Consider the following 26,154-nt stretch of genomic DNA (forward strand, 5'->3'; position numbering starts at 1 on the left):
ACATAAAATAGACAACTTCATTTTTCTCCAAAAGTCTCTGTGGTGCAGTAGCCTGACATCTTACCCAGACCTTGTTTTAAATCCCACCCCAGAATTAGCTCCTGGAAGCCAAATACATGTAAGAACAGTAGTACAAGTGCTCCTGATCTTATTCTGGATCTTAAATATGAATAGGACTTACATTCAACCTTTATTGGTATTCAGAGCTTCAAAACCTCACCGCCACTGAGGCTGGAAAATATTAAAACCTATACACTTCAAGTGGATACCTATAGTAAGCACTTTCTCCTGAAATTTTGTGGCACTATTTTATTTCATGTCAAGTGTTCCAGATTGTAAACAAACCTGAATGAGACAGTCTGAAAAAAACTAATGAAAAAAAAAAAGAAAAATAACAAACATAACTGGCCTTCTGACTGAACCTTATCTGAAGAGTTGTGACAAATTCTGCTATAATATATCAAATGCCAGTAAACAATAGTCTACTGAAAATGAGTTGGCTTTGGGATGTATTTACTCACGTCATTCTTGGCACACGTACAAAGTATGAGTCAGTCCTGGAACATTTACACTACTTGTTACAGTTAAAATGAGATTCATGTCTGACCGTTAATACCCAAAACACTTTTTAAAAATATTTGTTTTTCTACATGACTATTTCCTAAATTCTGATGTTCAATATACATTTAATTTCTTTTTAAGGAAAAAAAGAAAATACTGTCTTGGAACCAAGAACCTATCTGTGAAGCAAAACTGATAATGTACATTGACTGAATGTGATTAAAATTCATCTGAGCTAAACAATCAAACTGAAATATAGGTTGAAACAACTGCCGACCTGCTTCTGACATAGGTTCTAGCTCAATTTCCTCAAACCTACAATAGTTCATACATTTGCAAGAACTGTCATTAGTTTTCCATGACTGTAAAATCTGTTCCAAAAATCACACCAAGTTGCCAGAACACCAAAAACAATCACCTTTCAATTACCCAAAGTAATTGAGAGTTCTGATAACATAAATGAAGCAAAAACTCATTAGTTACACAAACACACGCATATTAAGCTGCAGAGAGCACAGCAGAATCAGGAACGTGGTGGGCTGCGAAGGCAGAGATCCTGCAGCGAGCACTGACCTAAGTCACGAAAGTCGTGTATCGCAGCACTGCAGCAAGTACAGCTCCGCCGCTTTCACACCCACGCAGCTCAAGGGGAACCAGCTCCACGTTTCTGCACCTGCAGCCTGAATGACTGTGAGGTGATTGCTGATGAAATCAAAGAAAATGAGCAAGCTTTTACTCTCTGCAGAGCTATTTATCACAAAAGCCTAACTGCAGTGTATATAGATTGTAAGAAACTAGAAAAGGAAGGGAAAATAATGGACTAGTGCTTTCCTCAACAGCTAAAAATAATATAATTTTAACTTGAATATACCTCATCACTTTCTAGAAAATTATATACACACAAATTTACAACAAACACTGAATTTAAAATGTGATTTGGATTTTTATTGCATTGCATTCTCTTAGGACTTTAGATAATTATGGAGTTATTGGTACTTTACATATGAGCAGACAGACACATACTGACTAGACCATGGCTGAATGTAGGCATTTTTAAAGTCAATAATATCCAATGGAGAAATCACAAGTATTTCAGTGAGCCGTGCCTTTTAGGAGTATAAAGCTGCTTGGAAGAAGACAATAGCAGGAAATCAAGGTGCACATGAGGTTAGAAGTTTGCGTGGGTTTCTTTTTTGTTTAACAGCTGGTATTTACTCTGTCTATTCTTTGCTCAATATAAGAAACAAAACAGACAAAAAGATGTGACTGACTGCGATGTTTTTAGTAGCTCCTCATCAATATTTGGAAAACAACAACAGTATCTAGTTCACACATAGCTGCACAAGTACGCATTTAGTCTCACCACGTTGCCTGTTTGTCCTACTCCCACCCACTCCCTTCAGCGAGCATTCATAGCACACAACCACTTGCTAGAATTATTTCATCCTAAGCAGCTCTATCACCAACCTGTTTAGCACAGTATCCAGGTACCTGGGCGCGGATGGACAAATTGCTCACAGCGGTGGCTCATCCTCTCGCTCCAGGCCCAAACCCTCTCCACACAGCTGCTCATTACGCTGCTCTCCCCGTTCATTTTGTGCACAGTTTGTGCCCTTACACTTTGTGGCCATTCTTTCTGTTAATGTATCTGTCGTTCTCTTCCTCAGACACAAGCCTGAATTTCTTCCCCTAAACCTCAAACCGCGGCGAGGAAAGCCGCAGGTAAGCTCTGGAGAAGCATGGGAGTCCCCTATCCACTCACCCCAAAGCCCTCCAGGCCCATTCTTGCTCACATTCCTGTTTTCCTTTACCATCCCACTACCCTTTCTCCTAGCTTTATTGCCCAGTGGGTCCACATCATCACCAAAAACATATCTACCTTCCACAGCATCAGGGCTCTATTTCTACACCACAATTGCTGTACCCTTCACCTTCCCCACCTGGCACCAGTCCCCCCGAGGCCCAGCCACTGCCCCACCTGCATCCCCTTGGGCCTACCTTTAGCAGCCAGTTTGACCCTAATGCTGAGCAGCCATCTTCTGAGGAGTGGGCAGGGGTCCCTGGGGTGGGGCACCGCAGAGGAAGGTCTGAGGGGAAGCCCCGCCTTCAGCCTCCTCATGGAGGAAGGCGCTGCTGGGCTTCCAAGGTGCCCTTCAAGGCGCTGAAGTGCAGCTGCAATGCTCTTTGCAGGGTCCCTGCGATGCCTTGGTGGCTGGGGACATCCATGTCACACCTTCGGGGACAGCTCTGAGGTGAGGGAGTTCCGAATTTCACCTCTGTCTCTCCCTGCCTGCGGTCCAGCTGTTAAAGCTGCGGCCTTGGTTTTTCCCATCCCAAACTGGATAAAATACAGAAATATTGCTGTGTGTTTGGCTGTGGAATTGCTTCATTAGTCCCTTCTCTCCGAATGGGGAAAATGAAATTAACTGTAGAGGCAGGAATTGCTTACTGAGCGATCCAATTTCTAAAGCATATTATGTTTTAACTATACTCTCTGTTGTATTTTGCATATCCAATACAGTATACTTTAGCACAACAAAATATGTAGAGGTTGTGCCCATTAATAGATTATATAGGAACAGAAATCTTAAGGAAAATCGTGCTCAGGCCATACGGTTTCATATGAGTTTCATTAGTTCAAAGTGTCTTTTCCTGACATGATCTTGTTGCTGTAAATATACCAGCATTATTTAGTGTGCAATACTATTTTATATATATATATAGTAAATTATTTAATGAGAATAAGCTTTTTTATCCATCAAAAATGCCCAGTCTATTATGCACCTGATGTCCATAAGAAAATCAGGACCAAGTTTTACCTAAGAGCTTTTGTTTGTCCTGGAGATCTGGGCAATTAACTGAATGTCCACGTGTGTTTTATATCACATATGTCCGTGTGTGTTTTCTGTCGAGTGTGTTTTACACAATTTCCAGGCCCTGCCACCTTCAGTCATGAGGAGCAGGGGAGGGACAGAAAAGTTTAGTCCCAGTTACTCAATACTCGTGCATACTTCAATGGTTTTATTACATAATTATTAACAATGAATGTGATTATGGAAAAGCATATAAGGTGAAATAAACAGGCGATTTCTGCTGAACTCACATATACATTTTCTTGGGTACAGAAGTAATCTCATGGGAGCCTCAGGCATCCCAGTGGTGCCGGTGCTCCAGCAGACCCTGGGGCTGTGGTCCCAGCATCCCGTCACAGCCGGGCACTGGGGACAATGGGCAGGGAGAAGCCTGCTGCAGCGATTTCTGTGCTCTACCACAGGTTTCATGCCCACCATCTGTTATTTTTATATGGTATAAATAAGTGCAAATGGCACAAAAGAAACAGAGATAATGCACTACAGCTTTATATAGCTTGTTCGTGTCCCTGTTTTGCTGAAATCTCCGTTCCTTCCATTTTCAAGTGCAGAAATTGATCTGTAATTTCAAGTGCAGCAGGTTGCATCGGAACATGTACTTTATCTGGGAACAAAATACATCTTCTGTTAAACAGAGTTTGTAAAAAAAAAAATAGTAAGAAAGTAGTACAAGGTGGCACTGTTTTTATTGATACATGCAGCACTTACCTGAAACTGATGTTGGTTTCCTGAAGTCTCATTTATATATGCACCAGGTAAGCTAGTTATACCATGAAGTTCATCAGTGTTGATCACGGCTGTTGCTTTGGTAAAAGGACCTTGAGATGGCAGTGAAAAGAAGAGTTTTATTGAACCGTCCCCTCACAGATTTCTCAGTTTGCTAGAGAGCAAAAGGAAGGCCAAATCTTTTCAGAGCAGCTTTCTGGAAGCTACAGGGAGCACCGGTTTGTAACCGTCAGGATCTCTTCTGCTCTTACAGCGAAGATGTTTCTATATGCTCAGGATATCGAATGTATACCTCAACAGCAGATTGCTTTTATTTCCTGAGTGTAGTTCAGTGTTAGTTTGGGACCTATTTTGCAAACATAATCATTAAAATATGGCTTCTTAGAGCCAGGTAATTTTGGTTGTATATTTAAAATAGTGCTATTTGCACAGAGACATATCCTGTTCAATTGCCTGAAAGGAGCAAATCAAAATCTGTTTTTGAGAAAAAAGTAAATACCAATGAAATTAGCAGGCCTTCATAATTACATTTTGTGCAATGCTAACAATTGCAACGAACTAGGTAGATACTATAGATAGATTTATGGAAGTTTAATGGCTGGTAGGCAAGTACTATTCAGCAACCTACCTCAGCCCGGTGCAGAAACGTTATCAGACTCTTGACATGGATTTTCTTTTTCCTAGACTTCTGGAATACAGTTTAAGCACATAAGAATGTGTAATACGAGGCAGAAAATAAAGCTAGGCAAATAAGATAGAGACCTATACACCCATATATACACCTATAGCATCCCACCTCTGAAGTGGAAGTATTGTACTGGAAAGAGAGAATTAAAAACTGAAAATAGTTATTACTCTTGCATACTAAAGACCATGGTGGACAACTTGGATAAATATAAACATATTTGCTTTTGGGTCAACTCATATTGTGCTAGGATGTCTGTAATTGAATTGGCCTAGTTTAAAGGCAAAAAAATAAAACATTTGAACACTGTAGGAATAAATAGCTCGTTGTAAAGAAAAAAGAATTCAGAAAAGGAATGTTATGTTAGAGGACTTAATTATTTTATTATTTTTAAATTGAATATGACTTTTTAGGACTAATTTCTTTTAATGATTTTCATAAATCCATTTATCAGAGTGGCAAATTATAGAAATATCATTGGCTCAGAGTTTTACTGTGCCCTTAACTTAGTCTCACTTTTTGTGGCAAAGATAATTATGTGTATACTCAATGGTCCTTTTGACCATCAAGTCAACACTTAGGGAGGTACAAGCATTTTATTTTATTTAAGACTATTTCTTACTATTTTTATGATTTTGAAGTTATTTACACAAATAAGGGAATCTAAGGAAAGTGGATGAGACAGATTAACTGGTCAAGAACCATCTAAGCAAGTTTGAAATTTAAAGTGAGTAAAACCGAAAAGGAGGTCTTTCAGCTTTCATACTTAACATTTAGACCTACAGTGTTTAAGCAGTGAGCTGTACCATCTTTTTTTTTTTTTTTTTCTAAAGGATAAATTTAGCTAAAAAATAAATACTGATGGCTGAAGCATTACTTCATTTTTGCCAGCAGCCTGATTCAAAAGTCTTTCTAAACAACCAGGTTAGGAAATAAAGAAAAAAGTACTCTTTTTGAGATGAAAATGAATTCAGTAAAAGTTATCATAACTGCCAAACTAGTAATGTGATGACTGTGGTAATTTAAGCAATTGTAAGCAAAATCAATTTTAATTTTCCAGGCAGATGAGCCAAATGCCAACAGAAAGTATTGTATCACAGATATTTCTTCAGACTGAAGTCCTCTTCATGGAAAAGGTAACTTTTGATCCAAAAGATACAGTCTGTGTTCTGAAAATCGTTCAAATTGTACTTGTGGAATTAAATGTGAACAAGAAATATTGAGTCTGTAAAATGCTAAAAGTTAACTGCTAGGGAGAAAAAAAGTTTGATGATTTTTGTTAGTTATGGGTCAATTTGATACAGACTCCTCTGCACAATATATGAAAGTCCTCAGTTCCACAAATTCTTGTGCTGTTCTTGACCAAATATCAAAACAGGAAGCAACTAAAGATCCAGTTTACATTATGACTGCAGCTGTAACACCTTCTGCAAAGTGTTCTCTTCAATGATCCTAGCCTTCTTTGAGGATCTCACCATTCAAATTTAGTAGTAAGTGTATTACTAAATAAGAACCGTGCTTATTCCACAGTTGCTGAAAATACTGTGATAACCAGATGCTCCCAGTTTGGTACTAGGTTTGGCACTGGAAAGTTGGTGACGGTCACGTTAGTAATGCAGTGGGTTCTGGTAACACAGTTCCTCTGTGCTACTCGAGTACTTTTTTGAGTTGTAAATGTTCCTAAATGAGCCTGGCTTTGAACTAGCACCACAGTGAAGACAATGTAGATACACAGTAAGAGCTACTGACCACAACGGTGCAACAGATGTGTCTGAAGTAAACAGTACTGTTTTCTAAGCCAGTGTTTCACAGAAAAGCATACAGCTGGATTATAATCGTACAGAAGGTTACCTTTAAATCTGTTATTTTTTCTTCTGGAATTGACAAATGATGTGGTCAGTCGGGAGCCTGTAAGATTTAGGAAAAGATGTATCTATCGAACCTATAAAGAAAAGTACATTCTGTCATCTTTTCTGAACTGACCTTCCATGTAGTTGTCATCTGTCAGAAGGGACAACCGCAGGTGCCTGCATCAGAGCCTGCAGGAACCATCAGAGAAATCGTGCACTGGGATCCCAGATACTGTACAGTTCTGAGGGGTGTTGATCTCTGATAGTTGAAATGCAGTTTTGTGATTCTCAATACAGAGAAGTTATTTTGCATAGCAGTTGTTCATCTGTGCTTCCCCTCGTGACCCTTCTGTCATTTCTTTTAGCAGCTTGATTCCTAAAAGCCCACTTGCTGTATATATCGATTTCTGCTCTAGTTGTTCCCTATAGCTTTGTGGTATCACTTTTATGATGCTTGTAATAGCAATCCTCTTTTGCAAAGTGTAGATCCCATTTATATTTTATATATTTACCTATCTGAGCAATCACATGTGTTTATTAGGTTCTGTTCTCATGCAAACCTTGCCTTGGATGAGATTCTTCCCATGGTCCAAGAAAATGGAAAAATTGTGACTTTGAGCAGGCTTTTCTCCAGCCTTTTGTACTTCTGAAGGCCTGTATGAAATTTGTGATTACAAGAGCTGATTCAGCTTCAGCTGAATTCTGTAGGAGATTGAATTCAGGAAAAAAATAGTTTACATGCTTGTTCAATAAAGAGAGTTAGGCTGAGTAGCCTGTTTTGAACTGAAATGCAAAGAGTGCCTCCTCCAGATTCATAAACTAATTAAAATCTACAACGCAGAGAGTACCAAGATAGATATGACAAACTTTTCCTACTCAGTTAATGGCCTACACTGAGTATACTTTTATTTTTACCTCTTAAAGCCTATGCAGTGCATAATTGGCAGGAAAGTAAGCAAAGGTTTTTTACTCTATTAAATTACTAAACCAAATATTTTTGCGCATAGGACTGGTTGTGAGGATATAATTCTCCACTTCTGTGTGTTTGTGCGCTGTGCTGTTAGAATAACTTTCTGCCTAAAAAAAAATCCGTACTTCCTGGTGAAAAAGGGTATATAAAAAGAGAAGACTGAAGTGTTTTGCTGGAGATGAGGACAGTCAGAACTTTCTTGTCGTCCTCTGTGGCAAAGGATTTTTCATTTTGCTGTAGTTCTCCTTTGTGGTGCCTACATTATTGGCTTAGTGTACATACTGGTTGAGGAGAGATTTTCTTTGTTTGTTTTGATGTTTGTTTGATCTTTGCATCTTCTCCTTGTGAAAATTATCAGCATTCTAGGCCAATGCTTTCCACAGGGTAACGAAGTATATTGCAAAGAGCCAGCTACATCTTTCCAAAAGAGTTGGCTGTCCAAACACGACGTTCCAGAATTGTCTGTCTTTTTTGATGTCTTCCTCAGGCTGCTCCTCCTCCTTTCTGAATTTCCTGCCATGAATTTTTTTTAAGGATAACATCAAAGGAGCCCGGATGCATGTCAATCCCACAGATACTTAGCACATTGCTAGCGTTTATGTTATGTAAATGGCAGAGAATCGCTGCTTGAGAGAAGCGGCTACAAAGCAGGTAGTGATTTAATGAAAAGCACGGAGATTGAAAGGGGTTTGCCGGAGCCCTGTGTGATGTGAATGTTAAGAAGCCCATTGGCGTCATCAGCTTCCCTGCTGCACTTGCTATTCTCCCTCCTTTTTCAAGGCAGCTTGAATACGGGGACTGCCTGCTAGGGAAAACCTGAAACTAAATGTATAATCAGTCCAGCCACAATCAATGCAGCACAGTTAATCATTTTTATTAACTGAATTAGCTTTTCTTTTTTGCTGTTTCTGCATCTCTTTTGGGATTGGAGCAATGTAAGGCATATTTAGAATGTTGTTGCATTTGGAAAACTTTGCTTGCACCCAAAAATAAACACAAGGTTATTTTTCCTAATAGAAATGTTCAGGTAAAATATATTTAAATAAAAAAGAGTATGTCTAATGCATCATTTAACGTGCAAGTTTAGCTCTGAAGATCTGATTCTTCTCTTCAAGCACTGAAAATATGAACTAATGCAGCTGAAAACAAATTAGTAATACTGTAAAACCACTATTAAATGAGTTTGCTGGAGTCAAGGAATTTCTGCTCGAATTAGTTATGGGATTACAGCCAAGCTAAGCCTATAGGTGTCTGAAGGTACACAGGAACAGACAAATGATCACCACAAGAGCTTTATAGGTTCACAGAGCCAATATTTTCTTGGCTCAGTAAGTTTACAAATTCTACATTAAGTCTTCTTTGAAAAGATAAAAAGTGCCTTCGCCATTGGGGCACTTCACTGCCAGCAAACTGTCCATTTGTTAAGTGTGCTTGTTCACAGACACAGTAATATACTCACTAGTAGAACGTGCTGCAGGTGATCCCGTTGATTTAAAAGGTCCATTCAATACAGGTGATGTTGATGTTGTTGATTAAAGCAGTTTTAATTATCTGACATCAGAAACTGAAGTGGAATTTCCTTTACATTGAACAAGAAAGGATTCCCTCTGTTTCTAAAGCAAAGATTTTTGTAAGCAGTTTTTATAAACAATGCCGCAGAAATCCATTGGCAGCTTGATGCAATGGTTTACAGTAAAAATATACCAGTGATTTCCAGTGGTAGGACAGTGAGGCATCTTATCCCTGTAAGCGCTTTTTCACAAATATGTACTCTGGTTACTAAATAGTCCATGGCAATATACTTATTAGCATCTACAGATATTATCCAAACTGCTGATTTAATTTGATGCTGCACTTTGCCATAGACTGGAGTAGTTTTCCCTTCACTACACATTTTATCTGAGGCTCTGCTTTGTTTTGCTAGTATCTTTGCTCTTTTCTACCGTGACTACTGTAACAGAAGGTTGCGCCTCTATTTCTATTCGTGTGTATTTAGGGATGGTCCAAAACCAAATTCACTACTAAACGGTCAGAGAGAAATCAGTCAGTTCATATGGGAGTTTCTAGAAATCTCTTGCTGTCTTGCAGCCATTTACTGATGGGATAAGTGGATCCCAAATACTAATACAGGAGGAAGTTGCTGTAAACAGACTTTTGTCTTTTGGACTAATCTGCAATGCAAATAGTAACCATATAAGCCTATTAGGAATACTTTTCATGTAGCCTACTCAACTATGTAAACGAAAGTTTCTATTACTCTCAGGTCATTTCAGTGCATTGAAACAAGGCTTCTGTTTTTTATTTCAAATGGGAAATTGTTTTGCATTCAAGTATTCATCCTGTGTCATTTCTAAACTAAGCAGTGCTGTAAAGTAAAATCACGTAACCTGCTGAATCCTTCAAAATAAATACAATGGCAATAAATGGATACTAAAATATTTCACTTCATTAAAATTTGTGTTGGTACCACATGACGCTGGAAATTAATACTTTTATAGAATTTTCTGAATTTTCTTTTAAAGTAATTTGACTGTAGTATTTAAATGCTTTTGAATTCCAAGGGATTTGACAAACCCAAGTGTAATTTAAGCCTTTTAAAATTAATAAATATTTTATAAAAATACAGAATATATCATAATATAATTACTTAAGATTTTTTGTCCAGTATCTGGAAATTTTTCTTTAATTCTTATCCACCTTTTAAATAGAAAAACCTTGTATCAAGAAAGAGGATAGATACCTACCCATGTACTTCCCATTTATTTTCTCTTATTCACATCTTTTTTCCCTCACCATCCTTCTCATCCTATGCAAATCAACTCCTTGATTTGCATGCAATACTTAAATTTCAAGTCTGATGAGATTACATTGTTAAATAGAATTATTTTTTTTTAAACAGTGTATTCTTTTTTTGGCCATGTACCTCTGCAGTGGCAAATTTCAGCTGAAGTCAATGGACACTGATTTGTAACCGCTATGTAGAATTCCAGATTTCTTCCTGACTGACCTGCTTAACATAATTAGCTTTTTCCTTATGCTGAGCTGACAGATACCTGAGAAACAGCAGGCATTCTCAATGTTAATAATGCTATGCAGCCCAAGGCTTTTTTTCTTAAATTACTAGAATATAGAAGATTGCAGCAAGTCATATTTGTTGAATAAATTGTGAAGATGTTTTAGCTTAACGGAATCAAAGATGAAATCAAAAGGCATTAAAAAAGGAACAGAGAAATAATATATTTTCCCAGAGGCAGTGGTCCACAAAGTACTTGGCTTATGATGACCGGACTATGTGATTTTGTTTCTCTGTATGATTCCTGTTTAATGCTGAGGCATGGATTAGTATGTGCCCTGTCAGAGATGTCTGGAAGGGTTCTTTGGGCTTCAGCAAGAAAAAGGTTCTCCGTTACGACTTAGAGGTAACTTAGCACAGTATCATTAGGTGAAGAATCGGCAGATATTACTGAATCAAGTTTCCTTATGCTCATGCTGCACACATCCGTAATAAGAGGTCGTCTCTTTAGCATAATGGGTTGCTTTCTAAATGCACAAGGACAGGAGAGAATGGCCACAGGAGAGACTCTCTCCAGGTACCAGAGACACTCAGGAGCTGTGCCAGAACTGTCTCCTCATTTTCCTTTTCCCTAGTTCACCAGGCTTCTTGCTGGGCCATACAGAATACAGCTGTTGTGCTTTCCCTAGCTTACCTTAAGACACATACCCATTTACTTCTTCTAATAACACACCTGAACATTTGTACCAAGTCTTATATTAATACATTCACACTAGGTACGTTTGTACTAAGACTTCACATTGCCATGCAATACAAACCCAGAACATACCCACAGTTAGAAGAGAAGACAGTTCACCACACAAAAATCAGGGCAGCGTAAATTTTTTTGAAAATTAGTTTTGACAACAGATATGTAAGTTATTTTCTACTTTGAATATGTTTCAAAATAGTAACCTCTAACTTGACAAGCACTGTAGTTGAATTGTTCATATGCTTTTGGAGGGCTGCGAGGCATAACAGGGATCGTAAGGAGCCTTCATTCAAGAAGAAAGCACATGCAGCTAGTCTTCCTGAAAGCCTCAATTCTATCATTAAAAAGACATTTTTGTTTTATTTTTGTAACAATTAGCTAATGATTCCCAACCCATATGCTTGTACCAGCTGTCTGAACCTTCACAGACCCAATCATATTTTTTCCTTCAGAGAAACCATTTCATATTACTTAATAACAATAGTCAAGATCATTATTTTAATTCTCATCACTTCAAGTCCAAACACAGCAAGTATGATGAACAATATGCTTCAGATTTTTCCCTTGATTAATGGGCTGGATGTGTGCAGAAAACCATGTCAGTCCTGAAGCTGTGCTTTCCCCAGTGAAGCAGCTGCCGGCCAGGTCTTACTTCCTGAAGCAGTTTCCCTGCACTATGGAGCAACGATCGTGGCTCTGAAGTACAAGCACCCAAAACGAAATGTTATAACTTTTGTGTGCTACAGAGGCTAATGGTAATACCTGCCATTTCCCTGCATTTCACCATGTCTCCCTGTCACTATTTAGAATTGTTGCTCTTGAAATACTTATTACCCGTCGAGCTCAGAACCTTTATCTGCATCATACTTAGTTTGAACTTCTCGTATCTCTTTCAGTCCCTACCAACTCTACCTGTCATTGTGGGCATTTTTTAGCAATCTGAAAATGTCTCGAACTATGGGATATACCAGAGCCCAAAAAAGCTCTAGTAGTCCCCAAACAGCACTGTGTATAACGCTACCATTACTCTTTGATAGTAAATACTGCCTTGACCTAGGTTACTTGATCTGAAAAAGAGAAGAACCTAACAAGCAGCAGGATGCTAATAATGATCCTACGTTTGCATAGTGCCTCTCATCTCAAAAGCGTTAAGCTCTGTCATAAAAGCTGTACAGGAACAATCTTATCCTTAAGTGAAATGCCAGTTGTGGACCAACCTGTGATTGCTGTTTAGGACAGAAGTGAACCACACAATACAGACAGTAAGAATAGACACCGCAATCTACCTTCTAGTTTTCAACAGAAGTAGTCAAAGGTTCTCATTTTAACACCATTTTCAAAAGCATTTTGACTGCTTTTTATTACCTCAGGCTGCTGGAATCTCAGTTTAGATCGCGTGAGCATGTACTTTCATCAGCATAGATGTGCAAAAGCCACCGTGATGACTTCGGTTAATATGGATTGAGAAAAATGGTCATTTTCTGAATCATAAACATCATCTTTATTAGGCTAGAATATTCATTTCCAATCTGATATATCTGCAAACCAGTGCAAGTGCATCTGAACACAAGCAATGCTTTTGACTTTCAGTAACCATTGTAATTGTGCAACTGGGGATGTGTGCTTTATCAAAAGTCAAATGTGCACTTGCCCATAGCTGCACTAGACTACTACACCTTCTTTAAATGGTTTTCTACACAGGTTTTTTTCAGCTCTTGTCATTATACTCCTTGTCTGTTAGCATTTATTGATTTTTAGAGTCAAACCAATGAGTTAAAACACAGGAGCTGGAAACGGAAATTGCGCAGGAGCAAAACAGAAGACAATGAACACTGAAAGTAGGTACGGCTTTAATAAGCATTGCTTCTTTACTAGTTGCTAGTTGGATACATCAGAAGAATTCTTGACAGATCACTATACCTTTTAAATAAGAAAAGAGAATACACCAGTGCATGATGGTACTGTGAACTAAAGTGTCCCTTGAGAGCATTTCTTAATTATATTGCTTGATCAGTTTTATCACCTTCCCCAGAGCAGCCAGTGTGCAAGATATACCGACGTTACTGTAAAAGGAACGCTACGCTGTAATAACTGATTTCATTGTGCATAGTTGTCTCTCATTTACTAGCCTGATTTTTGTGGGCCATGTCTCACTGTATGCAAGTTTCACTGATATGAACTCAATGTCAGTTAGCTTTAGGATGATCTACTACAGAAAACTTAACAACAAAACATTCTCTTCTTATGCTGTTTTAGTCATCAAGTGCTATTGACAGTCATTTGGACTGAAAGCAACGCAGATGGTAGTGCATCAGTAGTATGTGAATACAATAGAATTTCTAGTTTTTCAGTAAAAATCTCAGATAATGCCCCTTTCCTGAGATTTCTACAGATAAAAAGACTGTGGGATCAACTTTAAGGAAGACCGCATGCTTTTCTTAAGTACACATAGGCAGCTTGCAGTAATTTTGGGGCGTCATGTGAATTTATCACGGAGCTCAACTGGCTATCTAGACTTGTAAATCAAGTTTATTGAATAATCTTGCCTACAGAAAGTGGTGAAATGACCTTCAGATCAAAACAACACAAAATAAGTTTACCTTCAATCCCCTCTGTACTTTTTGTATGTAGTTTGGAAGCCTTGTTCATTTTCCACTCCGCGGTGAATCACAGTTCCCTTTTCAAAATGTACATATTTAGAGTAAGAAGTTGGCCAGTATTTTAGCATATTCACTGGTTTTGTTTGTTTGCTGGTTTTTGGTTTTTTTTTGGTTTGGTTTGTTTTCTGAGAAACCTTCTCTGTTCTTTATCTGCACAAAACTCATAAATGCAGATTCAGATATCATTTAGGCAATGCTTAGATACGGAGCTTCAGTACCCTGTTTTGGAGATAGCAGCTGTGGAGTACAGAAATCCATCGGATCCCTATTTAATAGTGATGGTCTGATTAGACCATCATGATTCATTCTGGTGTTTCTTGAACTGCTGTGAAGATATACTGCATATTTCAGTATTTTATGTAATTTATGAATTTTGTATATAATAGTGACCTGCTCTTAATCATTTTCATTAAACATTCTCAACAGCATTAAGACAGTAATCCAGGATGTGGCTTGCACAGATAAAGTTAACTCCAGCTTGCATGAATGCCTACTAAGCTTAACCATAGATGCAGATTATTTGCCTCTGCTCTTTCACCATTGTCATGGCTTCATTATAAGGACAAACGCAGACTCTTCCAGGATGGCATTACATAGCTTAACGGCGTTCTGCGAGGTTTAATTTTGCTGGTGACATTGTCCTTTTATGTGACAGCTTACCAGTTTGCAAACAAAAATTTGAAATACTGTCCATCGTTTCACCTCAAATATGGGATATTAACGAGATCTGAAAGAACAAATTTTATGAGAATTCCAGCAACTCAAATTAAGTATGGCATTAAATGGGAAAAAAAAAAAAGGCACAGGAGTGAATAATTTCATATGCCCTGCAATCAGCAGGACAGACTGACATTACACAGAAGAACCAAACAGTTTTGGTTCACATGGAATTTCTGCCTGGACATATGACATGGAAGCTGAGACCTGTCAAAGGCATCAGGAGATACTTAAATACCTTTGAAAACCAATGTCTTCAAAAATGCCAAGGGTTATGTGGAATTAATTTATAAGAAATGCCAAGTTTCCTTATATATCAACATACTTTTATTGCAAAAGTTGTTCATGAAAGAAATGTAACAGTACAAAATATTTTAAGAATAAAGTTGCTAAATATTTTGCTGCTAAAGGAGCTCATAAAGGAAGCCCTACTAAAGAAAGAACTACAGAACTACCTTTAGATATGTAAAATTTGTGGCACTTAGCAATGGAGAGAACAATCTGGGAGCAGCTGACAATAATAGGGGTTAGGAAAGCTTTTTTTCCATGTTTTAAGTAATCTTGATGGCTTTTTGGAATGAATCAGAGATTGAATTAGACCACTCTTTTTAATGATCACTTGAGCAATTTCTTTTCTGGTTAAAACATTTCCTCATTGCTGGTATGCAAGTCATTACTTCTGCTGTCACCACAAAAGCTATTGATAATTTTTTCCTGAGGATCATCAGAGAAACAAGAAATAGCAAATAAGATATCCCAGTCCATCTTTCTTTCAATGGATGATGGTTTCCTTAGCACATTTCCTAGTGTTTTTAAGTCCACTTTTGAAAGTCTCAAGAAGTGTTTTACTCCATTTTTATAAGAAAATTAAAATGATCTAAACTAATCCCCTAAGTGTCTTTTTATTACCTATATGAAAATTTCCTCTTTCTCTATTTATGGGTATAATTTCTCTGTTTTATTATTTCAGTGAATTCTTTGCTGTATTTTTGATGCATTATTCGCTAGTTCTCTTCATTCTCCAAAATTTCTTTCTGGAAATGCATCATCTCTGAACTACTGCACTAAGTGGATCCATTTCTTTTTATAGGAAATTTAATTAGTGAATATTCTAAACTTCTCTATTAGTTCTGAATTTCTCGTACATCTATCTACTAGCTTCTTCCAATTATATGGTTCAAATGCAGGGTTCAAAGTGTTTCTTCTCTGCTTTGCATGCCTTTTTCCTCTGTAAATCATGAAGTTGTTTTCTGCATAACTAAGGAAGATTCTCAGTGTGGCTTGGCAATGAACAATTAAAAACTCTTGACAAAGGGCAATTAAAATCTCTCCTTAGTGTTCTGTAATTTAGGACATTTTCAATATGAGCTCATTGTTCATGCTGAGCGATCAATAACAGCTGCCTACGTGTGTCCTTCCTGGTGTTAGGAACGTGCCCACTGCAGCACATCCCTGCTTCGTACAAGAGATGTCTCCACCCATTGCAGAGAATTTGGGAAGTTGGTATTGTTGTTGAACCACCTCCCAGGGACGCAAAAGTTCACAGTCTGAAAGAGAAGTGAGAAGATCCTTAGCATTCACCGTGGATTTTAACGTACAGCTAATGAAACTGTAACATAGGATTTCTTCCAGCTCCACCTTAAGGCTACCAGCAGTTGCACTAGGGCTCTTTAGGCAGGTTTTTCTTACTCAAGTAGGAAGTTTTAACTTTCTGTAAGCAATATGAGGCTGTCAAATCGGTAGACCTCCGGTTATAAAAGAATACTTGGATGGAATTGCCCACATTTGCAATAGACAGAACCATCTTTGCTTTGCCAAGCCTGAGATCAAAACTTGCTGATGTCATTTGTTTTTTGTTATCTGCTAATGCTTAGTATGGACACGTCTCTGTTGTTTTGGAAGAGTAGAAGTATTTGCATTTCAGGACAGGCAGCAGAGCACAGCAGCTGAGGTTTGTGTTTTTTAGTAAACCGCCAGAACTCTGTCCTACAGGACTGTAAAAACTCCCATGCAGGTCCAGACACAGGTTGGTGAATACTGGGGAGAGGGGAGAAAAGGATTTTATCATCCCCACATTGTGTCTTCCATTCTTTTCTCCCTTTGTTCTCCCTTCGTTGCTCTCCTCTGGATTTTTCACTTCCAGATCACTGCAGCCCCCTACTCCCTAAGATCTGTAAGCCCAGAGCCAGTATTTTTCAGTGTGAAAAGAATGAAGTACTTCACAATCTGATGCTTACTCTCCATCTGATTATGAAAGAGGCAAGAAACATACTGCTAGAGAATAATATGAATAAACAGGGGGAGGGAGAATAAAAGAGAGCAGGGGAAGCTGGTGAAGAGAGAGAGCTATAACATGCTTTTCATTCAAGTGATAATTGCTATGTCTGAGTTGTCAGGCTGATGACACTACTGTCTGTCTGAACTCAAACAGGTAGTTTTCCATATAAACTAAAAAGCAGATGTGTCAAATTAATCCTTTCTGTAGTTGTAGTAGTTTCAGTACGGTTACAGAAGACACAATTACTGCCTCCTAAAATCTGTAGATTTGCTGTAGCCTTTGCATGATGTTTAGAATGAAAATGGTGGATATGTTTCCAGGGTATAGAGCCGAGTGTATTTTGTAAAATTAGCATCTGCTACATTTTTATCTTAAACCTCACCCACGCGATAACTAAAATGCACCACAGCATTTTTATAATTCATGTTTACTGGAAAACAGCTGTTGAAGACTTCGAGTAGGGAAAACCAAATTTGCATTGGCCTTGAATTTTTCTGAGTGCATCACTATAGAAGGTCAACAAGGATACTTGCTCAAATGCCTCCCAACATTAGTTAATCAGGAATAATTTCATTTTGAATCATCACTAGAGCTCTTCAAATACAACCTTACAATTTTTTCCTCTGACTCTTATAATGATAACTCGCTATGCTCCGTCTTTCCAACTCCTGTCAGCAGTACATAGCGTCAGGGTATCACTGGAACAGTTCAGATTGATTCAGAAAGGTAAAATGCAGAAGCAGCATTTAGAAGATATCCACAAAATTAAGCTGGATGGAGACAATGAATGTACATCGTTGTTCAGCAATATTCCATGCCATAAACTACTAAACTTAACAGTTTAGTAGTGCAGTGCTTCATTTAGTATCATCAATGTCACTTACTTCACCAGCAGAACTTCTTTCCTTTTTTTTTTTTTTTTGCTTTTAAACCCTTCTAGGTGTTAAAACTATTGCTCAAAACACCTCAGGACAAATTGTAACATACTTTTTGCTTTTCTGGCATTTGAAAGTGTTGTAATATTTATTGTGCCTCATGACTTTTTTTCCTTCATTATAAATAGAAATGTAAGAAAGATTAAACCTGTCAAAACCAGATGGATGGACTGACTGCCTAGTTGCAATGTATAGGGGAGGTTTAGGTTGGATATTAGGAAAAACTTCTTTACCGAAAGGGTTGTTAGGCATTGGAATGGGCTGCCCAGGGAAGTGGTTGAGTCACCATCCCTGGAGGTCTTTAAAAGACGTTTAGGTGTTGAGCTTAGTGATGTGGTTTAGTGAAGGACTTGTTAGTGTTAGGTCAGAGGTTGGACTAGGTGATCTTGGAGGTCTCTTCCAACCTAGACGATTCTGTGATTCTGATTGTGTCAGTATTGACCGCATCTTTCTTCAGATTCCATGTAGGCAGTATGTGATGATGGAGCCGTGCCATGCTTGCCAGGTCTTTTTGCCAGTGGCTTTTATAAATACCTAGTGATATGCAAAGTTTTAGAAGAAAATGAGAATTAAAATGCATTTAAAGAAAATCAAGGCAATGAAAGAGAGATTTAAAAATTAAAGGAAGGATGCTAAAGATAACACCAGTGTATTCTCATACCATCCTTGTTCATCACGAACTCACCTGGCCAGACTTCCTTTCTGAGAGACAATGAGCTGAGATCCTGAACTTTTAGATGGCAGTTGCTGTATGATTTTTTTCATGTTCTCTCCTAAGCAATGTGCAACTGCTCCCCAACCCAGTCTTCCCATCGACAGGCCCTCTCAGAATATTTGAAATGCAGACTCATCCCAGGCACCTACCTATGTCTGCAGGTAGGATACTCTTCTTCCACAGGTGTTCTGGAAAGTACAGACCACGAAATACCCAGAAAGAAGCTAGAGCCATGGTCTCTTTGAGACTACTTCACATGTTTCAAAGATGAGAGTCATACATACGCAAGAAACCATCACAAGCTCTTGTCTGACCTGGCAGAAGCCTTGAGAGGCGTTAGGCTGTTCTGCAGACAGGCCAGGTACAGAAACTGTTGCAGAAGGGTATTTGTCTCAGCACTCTTAGCTGTGTTCAAAACCTCCTGCAGAGGAAATGTCCAAACCTGCCCAGCAGCCTATTCCAACCCTTAGCTGTACCTGCGTTAGGAAACTGATTCTTGAAGTCTGGTCTTGATCACTCACATTGCAAAGCTGTCAAGTAGAGGTGTGCTCTGCTGGCCGTCTTAGATCAAATACCTTAGCATGTAGCTGTCTTTTCGATGTGGGTAGAAGCATTGTTTTTACACTGTACTCACTGACTCGGTAGCTGTTGATTATCCCTTTGGGTCTGTGTTATCGACTGCACACCTTATCCCAGCTTCTTTGAAGTTCCTTCTCATTTGCTACTCCTATTCTATTTCAGTTTTGGGTGAGGTCATTGACTCAGGTTAATGGCAGAAACTAAACGTACAGTAGGCTGAACCAGGTGCTACGATACCAGTGTGGTCTAATGGGCATTTCCTCTCGCTCGGTATTACATTTCTGTGGCAGTTCCCACAACAGAAAGCTGAGAGACCGAGTTCGTTCTCGTGCCTGCTGTCCGTACAGCTCCATACGTGTGTGTAAGAACACATCTACAGTTAACAGTCTGTGAGGGAACTGCTAAAAAAGAGAAAGCAGTGATGGTTAATATAAAGATCATTCAGAAATATAACTGGTCCTAGAGACCTGAGATTTTAGCTGCACAGATCACTGGTGAGCACGGATTAAGACCGAGCAGAGCGAAAATAGCCAGTGCCTTTGGCAGCAAGCTGCTGCAGGCGGCAGGCAGGCAGGTCCCCACTTCGGGCACGGCAAAGCTCTGGAATCACACGTTGTTGGTGCTGCCCTAGAGAGGGCCCAAAACGTGCGGTGCAGTGGCTGCTGCTGGAAGGAGGGCGGCAGCTGGAACAGAAACCCCGACTCCCCAGGGTCCCAGCGATCCAGCCTTCCAGCCTCGCTCTTCTCTTTCTTTCTCTCCATTTCTGTGCCACTCCCTCATCACTGCAGAAGTTAGCTTTTGTGGCTAATTATTGAGAATCCTGGAGCTCGACTCGTCAGCCAGGTATTTATTAGCACCAACTCTGCCTGTTTATTTTTTAAGATACCATAATTTTTCATTGGCAAAATACAATGTTCATCACAGTAATTGTTGCCAAATTTTATTACTAAAAGTATTACAGTTTGAAACTTTCAAGAGGAACTGGAGAAGAATTGCAGACAACTCTGATTCGATGACTTCCTAGTGACAATGGGAAATGTGGTACTAGTAGAACACAGAAATCCACCGGGGAGCCACAGCAGTGGATTGTTTGTTTCTGTTTTGAAATTGGTGAGAGTAGGAGGAAAACGATGAAACCTTTGCTTTAGCAGTGCTTGAAAATTCAGTGCTAATTCTGAGGACATCTCTATTTGTGGCTCTCTGTCAGTTCTCCTCCAATCCTATTTGTCTATAGAAAGAACCAAAAGGATGCTATCAAACCTACATTTTTCTAAATAAGGTATGACCTGGGTTATCTGCTCAAGCTTCAAATTGTATCTTGTGAAGTGGAGTTCTTGCATTACGGGATTCGAAGGTCACGAAGGGGGATCAAGGCAGCTAAGTATCATCCAGCTCAGTTCCTGTAAGGCTGCCTTTGCAGCAGATCACAATATTTAGCTGTGCCTCCAGTACTATCTAAGATTTTATATATTACATTCTGTAAACAGAGGAGACTCCCTGTTCATGACATACTGCTCCAGAACAGGTAGTGATCTAACGAGAAGCAAAAGGAGACTGCGAAGGGGTTTGCCGGAGCCCTGTGTGATATGAATGCTAACAAGTCCTCTCACGTCATCAGCTTCCCTGCTTTCAGCTCCCCCCCCCTCCCCTTCCTTTCTCTTTTATGAGCCAGCTTGAAATCAGGGAATTACATGCTAAGGAAAACCCTTCAGCTAAACATATAATTATTCCGCACAGGATCAGTGCAGCACAGTTAATCAGTTTACCAACTGAATTAATTTTTATTTTTTACATGTCTGCATCTCCTGTTGAGAGTGGAGAAATTCTAGGTTTAAGGAGAAAAAACTGGTTGCAGTTGTGAAATGAGCATCTGAAGCATTATGAGAGAAACCTCCACTGCAGGCTTGGAGGCTTGGGCAGGCAAACCTCACAGCCAGTCCCCAAGACTTTGAATAAAGGACTGCATGTGGAATTGATACTTACAGGTACTGGAGAAATAACTGGTTTCCTATTTTAATTTTTAGCTGTTTAATAACACTCTATTCTCTGAAAGTCACAGCTGTATTTCATTGCATCGTATTTCATTTTGTTTCATTGGATTGTTTTGGAAAGTTAGTGTTTATTTGTACACAGGCGTCACCTCACTGTAAAAGAGTTCACGCATTAAATGACCTACTTGTAAACTGCTTCATTTAGGAAGTACAAAATCTTTAAATGCTGTTATTCGTAAACGTACAGAGCAAGCCTTGTAGATTCTGCTCGCAATGAAAACACAAACCGGCATGCACTTAGTAACTGTAGGTGCAAGAGAGAGCCAGGAGCAAGGTAGCATAGCTCCCCTCTCCCCCTCCATCCCCCCCCAAATTCGGAAGGGTTACCTTCCGTAGGGCACACATACATGTTAAAACAGATGGCCTCTGGTTCAGGAGTGCTCCCTGGTAATGTGCTAGCAACTGCAGAGTGTCTTTGAGTTTCATAGCAAGTGCAGGGGTTCATAGGCCAAGAAGTATTCCAAGTCTGCAGGTCAAAGCATTACAGATGTAAACATTGATGTGTTTTTTGTCATTTAATCACACTCACACGATAATCAGAGGTAAAACAGAACCAGCTTGAAAAACACCGCGATTATGAATACACTTGCAAACTTTACAGGTACTATGTGTTTTCCCAGCTGTGCCAAAATGGAACTTGAGCAAGGCAATGTAACGTTCTTTCTCTTAAAGTAATTTTTGAGGCCATAGTACATATCCCCAGGAAAACATTTATGTACAAAAATGGATATAAACCAGGAGATATACTGGCACATATACTGAAGTGAAAACCATTTACAGAAATTTAAAATTTTGGGGAAAAAAAAAAAAGGAATAGGCTGAAAATGTTTGTTAAAAGTAACTTCACAATTCATGTTATCGGCCCCTTTGAAAACTTCCTTTTTACCACAGTGCCTTCTGCTGTGTATTTACTAACCTGTACAGAATATTTTTGTACACTCTCAAGACAATTTCTTTAGTACAAAGGTACCCCGACCCTTAATTTCCAGATCCTCTATAAGCCTCAAGAATCAATTTCCGAAGACTCGCATGGCCTTTCCAGGTTGTCCAGCACACCAGATGCCGCGCCCAAGTTTAATTCCAGATGAATGCGTTCTTGAGATAGGAACCACGGGTAAATACAAGATGCCAGCTTGTCATAATAATGTTTCTTAGAGCCTAGTAAGTTTTACTTTTTTTTGGCAAGTAACATTTCCTTAAGGAACAGAACAGAAGGGTGTCTCCTCTTGGTTGGAGCTTGGGCTGATAATAGCACCCCGTGACCAGGATGCACTGTGGGTAGCCAGGTCTCAAGCTATTAGCATCATTGCTGTCTTTCTCCCATCTTCTCCCCAGTTACTAGATGCTGCTGGCACTCACTACTAGTTAATTTCAAGCTTTCAAGCTGTGTACCGTACTAACAGCTTTTAAAACTAAGTTATAATAGCTTAAATAATTCTGATAAATGCAAATAAAAAAAAAGAGATTTTTCAGTGAAATACGATATAATTTGCAACCTTTTACCTATAAAGCTAACTGCCTACATATTTTTAAGGAACAAAAAGGTACATTATGCTTGCAATATTAGATGCATTGTTTATTAACATGTTGCTTTCTATAGTAAAGATCATATGCCACATTTATAGTGTGGCAATTTCCCTAAAATGTCTTCACTGTAATCCTGCTAAAGAAGTGTACCTTTCAGTATAGATGACATATGCAAAAGCAATATTATCACTTGGATATTACTACCTGGGCAGGACTTCGACCTCTCTGATGCATTCGTAGCTATTTAGAGGAATGACTACAGCTAATGGAGCTGACATACAGAATACAAATGGAGCTGACCTACAGAACGTACATGAATTACAGGGAAACACTGGCCACAATTGGGCAATTTTTGTGAAGTTAGGGATTTCCAAATAGTTTTAAACTAATTTAGGCACACTTCCATTCGAGTTTGTTAGGTCTTTTCTTTGCCTACAATTGAAGAATGAGTTTTAAAGTAACCATTGGGATAAAACTGAGGCTTCTAATATTGGCATGGTGAAAATGGGTAGATGTGCAACTTTACTGGTCGTGGATTTGTAGCACTCACGTTACCAAGGAAAATACCTATCCTGTGACTACTTAAATGTGTTCATTGCATTATATTTGTGCTTAAGCCCAGAGGCAAAAAACTGACAATCCTGTCTGCTCCTGACTTCCTTATGGGTGCAGGATGCAGTCTTTGTATAGAAATGTAACTGTCAGACCAGTCAATGTATTTAAAACCCTTTAGTTTGAATGATCTTCTTGCTTCCTCTGGTATGTACTACACATGCTATGGCCAGTGTTACCCAAGATGAAATTAGTTTACACCAAAAAGGATAAAAAAGAAGCAGGGAGTATTTTTAAATTTAGCAACAAGTATTACACATACTTTGACGTTTAATTTACATTATAATTTAACTCATAAGTTAAAATACCATAACAATCTGTCTACTTTTAAAATCTTTTACATACTGAAAATAAAGGCGTGGATCAGCAAACTCTGCTCTGCCCATACATTAGGTATTGATTTCAAGTAATGGCATTGGAGTATGGGAATCAATCCTACATCTAATGGCTTTCGGATCCATCCTGACGACCTGCTTTAGACCTCCCAATTAACCCGAGCTGACAAACACCTGGGGTACAAGCCACATACATTCCCTCAGATAGCATTCACTTCCCAATACTGCGTGCTGGTAAAAGAATAGTTTGCTCGTAACTGCGATGTTCCCGATGAGCACCTCAGCAGCCCAAATCCAGTTAAGGATGGAGCTGTACCCCAGCAAAAGGAAATGTGAGCCATTCCCTCGTTAAGGACAACGCACCGAAAGCCTTAAGGACATTATAGTGGGCATCCAGCTCATCCCTCCAACAAGTTCAGTAATCACATTACAGAAATCATTTCTGTGAGTAACATACAAGCCAAATTTGCACCTCTTTTCCTTATATAATGGAGATCCCTTACAGCAGAAATCATTTGTCTCCGAGACAGACAGCTCATCAGAAGCAGCATATAACAGCAGTGCTTTCTACCGTGTCAATACATTTTCCCCCACTCAGGAGAAATTCAAAGCACTTAACATCGTGAGCGATTCCTCGCCCTCCCCTCCGAAGCAAGCGGTGTGTAGCACAGCTGAGCGTTATAAAGCAAAACATGTCACAGCTTATGGCTGTGTTGTGAAACTGCAAATGTGCCGGGAAATCGTCGTTCTGCCAAGTTATCCGGGAGAGTTTCCCCGGCGAGGCTGTGCTCAGCCCTGCGCGTTCCCCCTCGCACGCCCCACACGCGGCCGGGCTGCACTGGTCGCGGTGCCGGGGACCGTGGGGGCGTTGGGCAGAGCGGCGGCACGGGCAGGAGGCGCCGGGAAGCCCGAGCAAACCGGGACCTGTCACCAAAGGATCAGAATTCCTCCGTCCAGCCACCGGCACTTCACGCTCCTGGCGTTACCCTAAACTACACACGAGTGCTGCACAGCCACTGCATCAGATCACCTGATATGAGCAAAACAGACCTAACCAGGGCAAATTTAAAGCAGCCAAACATAATAACACTACGCTGTGCAAGGCATGATGGAGTCATGAGACACAAACACTTTATGTCTGCGTTTCCCAACAAATGCATCAGAGCCCTGCTCAGGGCTGGGCAGAAATTCCGACAACATGCTGTACGGCTTAAACCGCCTCGCTCTTCAGCCGTGCCTCTGAAAACTACTGTGCAAAGCAGCATATGGGTGATTAGAACTGCATAAACTCGTCCCAAAACAAAGAACGCAGGAGCAGACATGTAAATTGCAAGGATCCGAAGTACAGACAATACATGGTAATAAAGGATCGTACCTTTCATCCAATCCACTACTTGCTTGGGCGTCCACTTGCTAATAGGTTCCATAACGAGAGCCATCATCGGATCACTTTATCATTCACACCAAAATCAGAAAAAGGAGAGCAAAAAACGTATCAGAGCATGGCTGGGATAAGAGAGCTGGAGGATTTTACAGTGCAGTCCAAAGACAAGATGATGCTTTGTCCCTCCAGGTTTCTCCTGCACTGATTCAGTAATGTATAAAATTACACTGCTTGATCAGCTCTGGCACCTCCCCCACTGCACACAGCCTGCAACACACTGGAGCACACGGAGCCAGGAAATGGTGCAGTACGTATAGACTTACAAAAGCCTCTACCCAGTGATCTACTTATTAGACTGGCACAAATATAAAATTATATTACACAGAAAGCAATTTGAGCTGGAGCTATTCCAGGCACTGAGTTTTAAGGAGCTTTATTCCAACAAGCTCTGGGATCTTCATCAGGGAAAATATCACTACTGTAACTTGATAGCAGATTGTCTTGGCTTCATTGTGAATATGCTGACTGTCACTCAATTTAAAAAGAAGATAGAAATATCAGAATATCACTTGGCATCTGGCAAAATGCTGAGCATCTCCGTCTTTACAATGCAAAATGTTGCTGGAGTGTTATCCTATATAATCATGTAATCAGAATGTCAAACACAGAAGTCTCACCCAAGATAAAACTATTGGAAGGAAACTCTTTTTTTTTTTTTTTCTTTTTCCCTGGCCACATTCAGAGTCAGTATATTTCCTCCTAAGAGCTTCTCATTTTGTGGTGAAAAATGACAGCGTAGAAGGTTGGAGTCAATTCTTCCTGCTACAGCACCCTAACACAGACAAGTGTAGCAAGTATTTTGATTCAAGGCACTGGGACTATTAGACAATCTCTCCCTTTTGTTAGGGACAAAAATGTTTTAAGTATTCCTAATA

At 39.4% G+C, this 26,154-nt stretch overlaps 1 protein-coding gene across 1 annotated transcript in view; it reads right to left on the reverse strand.

Annotated features, from left to right (window-relative positions):
- LOC118245408 (connector enhancer of kinase suppressor of ras 2-like) overlaps nt 1–25,274 on the reverse strand; it is a 174,317-nt gene extending 149,043 nt beyond the window's left edge. Inside the window, exon 1 of the mRNA XM_035541600.1 lies at nt 25,211–25,274. Coding sequence (XP_035397493.1) covers nt 25,211–25,274 — 64 coding nt within the window. The remainder of the gene's footprint in view (nt 1–25,210) is intronic.
- Nucleotides 25,275–26,154: the final 880 nt, after the last annotated feature.

The sequence above is a fragment of the Cygnus atratus genome, chromosome 13, assembly GCF_013377495.2.
Source record: "Cygnus atratus isolate AKBS03 ecotype Queensland, Australia chromosome 13, CAtr_DNAZoo_HiC_assembly, whole genome shotgun sequence".
Lineage (NCBI taxonomy): Eukaryota > Metazoa > Chordata > Aves > Anseriformes > Anatidae > Cygnus > Cygnus atratus.